General features: G+C 46.6%; 1 protein-coding gene across 1 annotated transcript in view; it reads left to right on the top strand.

Annotated features, from left to right (window-relative positions):
* Nucleotides 1–4,344, top strand: part of LOC107103811 (complement component C1q receptor-like) — a 15,034-nt gene extending 10,690 nt beyond the window's left edge. Inside the window, exon 3 of the mRNA XM_015403641.1 lies at nucleotides 1,574–4,344. Within this exon, the coding sequence (XP_015259127.1) occupies nucleotides 1,574–3,819 (2,246 nt within the window). The 3' untranslated portion in view covers nucleotides 3,820–4,344. The remainder of the gene's footprint in view (nucleotides 1–1,573) is intronic.
* The last annotated feature ends 913 nt before the right edge of the window (nucleotides 4,345–5,257 follow it).

Raw genomic sequence — 5,257 nt, 5'->3', positions numbered from 1 at the left:
TTTTTATTTTCTTTACTTATTATTGCTAAATTCATTAAATCATCGCTAACATGTTAGTTTTAGGTATAAATAATGATCCATTGATGAATCCAGCAGCTGTTTCTGTCCATCCTCTGTTAATCCACCGCCTTTGTTTAACCCTATTAAACGCTTGACGCCATGATGTCATTCTGCTTCCCTCCACCATCTTTGTTCTCTCTGCAGCCAAAGGCCCTGATCTACTGACAGACACAATACATTATTATCAGAGACTAAAGCTTCTCATTAATGAACTCACCTAATCTGTAACAGACATTTTAGGCATTTGGAAGGAGGAACTCTACAGTTCTTTAAGCTCAACTCCTTTTTTCTGTGGATCTGGTGATGATCTTAGATCCTCTGGTGTCAGCGCAGGGACCGTCCTCGTTACCAGAGCAGACCATGTGACTGAGCAAACCTTTGCACCTCGTCACGGTGGATTCAGGAGCCGTCTCCATGGTTACATGATTATAAAGGGAGACAGTTAAGCTCTCCCTGATGGAGAGCCTTGGCGGCCTAACTAAAGCAGAACAGATGCTTTTATCAACTATGGTAACTCCTCCTGAACTACGGCCACCAAGCTTTAAAAATCTCTCTTTATTTTCAAATCTAACCATAAGTTTTGTTAATGATCTTTTTCCAGGACGGGTTCTGTAATTTTGGAGTCTGTTCCTGAAGCATGGAGCCGCCGATGCAAGGCTGGCAGCTTTGAACTGTCCAAGGGTTTGAAAGCTGTCTTCGGTAAAATGCTTCAAGCAAATGAACATTGGAGCATCAAACTCTGCAGGGATCTTCTGATAGACAATATGATCCATGCCTGTCGAGTCTCTGGATCCTTGACGGTGAAAATGTTCCCCTTTCTTGGATTCACCTGTTTTATGGTGGAAGTTTAGAATAGTGAGATTAACAGAGAAAGGAGGAGTTGATGGTTTGAACTTCTCTGTACGTCCGTTTCACCCACTGAACCATCGTTATTCATCTATGATAATGGAAACTCTGCATCTATGATGACTTTAAACATATAATTTTAAAACGGTGCTAAATTTCCAATCCCGTAATTCCTCTGATCTACCTTTAGCAGGTAGCAAAGGATCGGTTAGCAGCAGAAACTGTGAAAGTGTTCATCATCGTTACGTCGTCTCCATCAATGCCCAGATTCAGCTCTGCTGCTCTGAGAAATCCTCCTTTTGGAGGAAACTATAAATATTCTTCCATGGAAATTCCCTCCAAATGTTTATCCACAGAATCCGTGGTTTTAATCCAGAGCAGCATCAATAAAACAAAGCAAAGAAAAGTTTCACCTTCATATTTATTAAACTATTTATTTATAGTTTTTAAACTTTTCACTGAAGTAGAATGTTTTTGTTTTTTCTGTGAAGTTGGAAGCAAAGTGTCTCTGTGAGCATGGTTTATGTAAAGCACACCAAGCTCTCCACTGCTCCTCCCCCCCACTCTAACATACATCATGTTCACCCCCTCCTCACCCCCCCTCCTCACCCCTCCCTCCCTCCAACAACTTGCACGTCTCTGTAAGACCAACCGTGTTTTCCCTCAGTCGGCTCCAGCCCCCGTCCCACTGCCTGCTGCTCCTCATCTCCGTTCCTTTGGGCAGAAAGTGAATCCAGATCCAGGCTGGAAGCAGACCTCCATCAGAAAACGATGATGGACTTCCTGCTTCTGTGTTTCGCAGCTTCTGTGTTTGGCTTTCCTTCGGCCCTGAGCCGGGAGCTGAGGGACGGAGACGCTTTCTGTGACGCAGACGGCTGCTTTGTCGTCTACTTGGAGCGTAAGATCTTCCTGGACTCATGGAGGTCCTGCAAGGACAGAGGCGGGAACTTGGCTACCATCAAGCGCAGAGCGGAGGCCGCCTCTATAGCCGCGCTCTTCTCCTCTCTGGACCTGCGGGGGTCACGCGCCGAGGTCAAAGTGTGGATCGGGCTGCAGCGTCAGCCTCGTCAGTGCAGCTCCCATCCGCTGAGAGGTTTCTCCTGGACAACCGGCGACCAGGACACGGAGTACACCAACTGGCAGAGAGAGGAGCCCCCCGGCATGTGCGGGGTGCCTCGCTGCGTGGCGCTGGGGTTCAGCACTCAGGACCGCAGGGAGAACTTCATGTGGGGGGACCGGCCGTGCTCCGACCCCGTCGACGGTTACCTTTGCCGCTTTGCTTACAGAGGAATGTGTCCTGCCTTGAGGAGCGAGGGCGCAGGAAGCGTCTCCTACTCAACGCCGTTTGATCTTGTCAGCACCCTCCTGACTCACCTGCCGCCCGGATCCAGCGCCAACGTCACCTGCCCTGCAAACACCGGCGGAAACAAGATGGTTGTTTGTACGCTGAGAAAAAACGGGCAGGTGGAATGGTCTGAAGAACCCCCGCTCTGCCCGGTTCCCCCCGTTTCAAACCGGCGGTGCACACAGGGTAACGGAGGATGCGACCATGTCTGCAGGGAACGGTTCGGCCAGGTGGTCTGCGAATGCATCCAGGGCTTTTATCTCCAGAGCGACGGACGGAGCTGCGAGCCCGACGTCTGCCGGGGGAACCGCTGTGAGTTCGATTGCCTGCCTCGTTCGGACGGGTACGAGTGCGTCTGCCCCCACGGATACCAGCTGGCATCGGACGGACGTTCCTGTCCAGATGTTGATGAGTGTCTCCGGTCTCCGTGTCCACAGCTCTGCCAGAATCTACCGGGAACCTTTGAATGCCGATGCAGGGAGGGTTACGTTCTCACCCCCGAGGGGGTTTGTTTGGACGTAGACGAGTGCTTGGATGGAGCGTGTGAGCATTACTGTACAAACACTGAGGGCTCCTATTCCTGCAGCTGTGAAGCCGGGTTTTCCGTGGACACTGAGGAACCCGGCCATTGCGTCGATGCGGACGAGTGCCGGATTGCGGGGCTGTGCGAGCAGCTGTGTGTGAATCATGTGGGCGGTTTTCAGTGCTCCTGTGTGGAAGGTTATGAACTTCTGTCTGATCAGAGGAGGTGTCAGAAAATCAGTCTGAGCGGATCCGTCACACCTCCCTCTCTGACGGTTCGCTGGCCTGGTTTCGGACGGGATCCCTGGACCCCAGAGCCCAGCAGCGACCGCCGGCTGCTAAATCAGGAGCCGACGGCTCCATCATCAGCCTCTGACCGTGAGGTCACCGGGGTCACTGGGGTCACCGGGGTCACCGGCGCCTCTCAGGATCCTCCTTCCCTTCACTCTGTGACACAACGATCTGAGCTGGAGCAGAAACCTCAGTGGGAGGTAAAAACTGCAGAGACTTTGGTCTTTCCCGCCACGTCCCTCAGCTCTCTGTCACACCAGCATGAGGCTGATGAAGACGACGCTACCTCAGCCCTGCCAGTCCTTCCCACCTCCACCATCTCAGAGGGAGCTTGGAACTGGTGGCCGGAGGTTTCCACTTCCTCTCAGCGTTCACAAACTCCTGCAGAGACACAAACGGATCCAGACAGAGGAGGAGAAGCGGAGCAGGAAGGGCAGCGTCCTGGTGACCACGCCCACTTCCCAGGACAGACGTCTGGAGATGATGCTACGCACTCCGCTGTTCCCACTGAGTTTAGCCCACTCCCCCCGGACGGGGAGCATGAACAGATCAACACGGCGGTGCTGGTGGGCGTCCTGGTCTCCGTCTGCGTCCTCGTCGTGTTGATGGTGGCGGCGGCCGTTTGCTGCCGTGCTCGTCATCGGGGCGTGAAGCCCAGGAACAAGAACGCCACCGAATGCTACCACTGGATCTCTGATGCTCATGGGAAGCAGGGGGCCCTCGGCCCCTCGGCGGGAGACAGGACCCCAGTTTGAACCGCAGGCAGAAACACAGAAACTGTTTTATTATAGAATAAAAAAAGAACGATTGATGAACTTAAAGAGCAGCTGGGATCAAAACATTCAGAGTTTCTGGAAACTTTTAAGTTTATTTTACATTTAAACTTTTCTATGTTTTTATGTTGATTAATTTCAACAACAGAAAAACAATCGACAGCAAAGACGTTACAGAAACATGAGATCCACACGACCTGTGGGCGTGTCTCCATGCTCTGATAGGGGCCCCATGTCCTCAGCACAGGGGCCAGCAGGGGCCCCACCGCATGTCACAGTCGACCTCGGCTCAAACACCTGATTAATCTCTAATGATGAACTTTAAGGCGTTCATCAGCAGAACTGTCTGACAGTGGTTCACGGTATGGAGGGAAATCAGTGCCATTATTGCAGGCAAAGAATATTAAAAAAATAACATGAAATACAGAAATTAAATGTTTGAAAAATAAATGTTTTCATTGTTACTTTGCTGGTTTTTTTAGATGTTATGTTTTAAATGTTCACTTTTTCCAAAAAATTCTTGTTGTTTTTTTTTTTTTTAAATGAACAGGTTTACATTTAAATTTTACATTTTTATTATTTTTCTGTCAAGATTGAGTTTTATGAATTGCACATTTTCAAATTGTTTTAATCAGATAATTTCTTTTCACCTAAAGACCAATAAAAATGTTGCTAACATCCAGCAGAAACATCTCTTCTCTGGAAAATAACGACATTTTTATTATATGAAAACATTAAAGTTTCTCTCAACTGAAAAATACACTGGTTTACTGTATGGAAGGAATATGTTCCATTATTAGAGGGAAAGAAATGTTTTAAAAATACATGAGGACAGAAATTAAATGTATGAAAAAAATGAATATTTTCAGAGCAACTTTGCTGTTTTCTTAGATTTTATTTGTTTAATTTTCACTTTTTCTAAATACTTTTTTAAACAAATACATATTTTACAGTTTTAACTTTTCTGATTTATCTTTTTTAGATTGAGTTTTATGAATTGCACCTTTAAAAATGTTTTTTTTTTACAGATCACTTTCTTGTTCATTTGAAGACCAATAAAAATGTTGATAACGTTCAGCAGAAACATCTTTACTCCAGAAAAAAGGCAAATGGGATCTGGAAAAAATAATGATTTAGAAAACATGAAATGAAAAAAAAAAAAAACATATATATAAGAAAATCCCTACACATTTTTAATATGTGAAAACATTGAAGTTTCTCTCAAAATGTTTCTTCTTTATGAAGGTTTGCAAGTTTTCATTTTTATAAGGTGCAACAATAATGGCACTAAATTCTCTCCATACTCAGGGCTGTTTGATCCACTGAAAAATACTGTGGTTTACGGTATGGAGGGAATTATGTTCCATTATTGGATGCACAGACTATGTTTTAAAAAGGAAAATATATGAATACAGAAATT

The sequence above is a fragment of the Cyprinodon variegatus genome, unplaced genomic scaffold, assembly GCF_000732505.1.
Source record: "Cyprinodon variegatus isolate N-32 unplaced genomic scaffold, C_variegatus-1.0 Scaffold1533, whole genome shotgun sequence".
NCBI classification, from domain to species: Eukaryota; Metazoa; Chordata; class Actinopteri; order Cyprinodontiformes; family Cyprinodontidae; genus Cyprinodon; species Cyprinodon variegatus.
The sequence above is the reverse complement of the archived record's forward strand: the minus strand, read 5'-3'. Positions and strand labels throughout refer to the sequence as shown.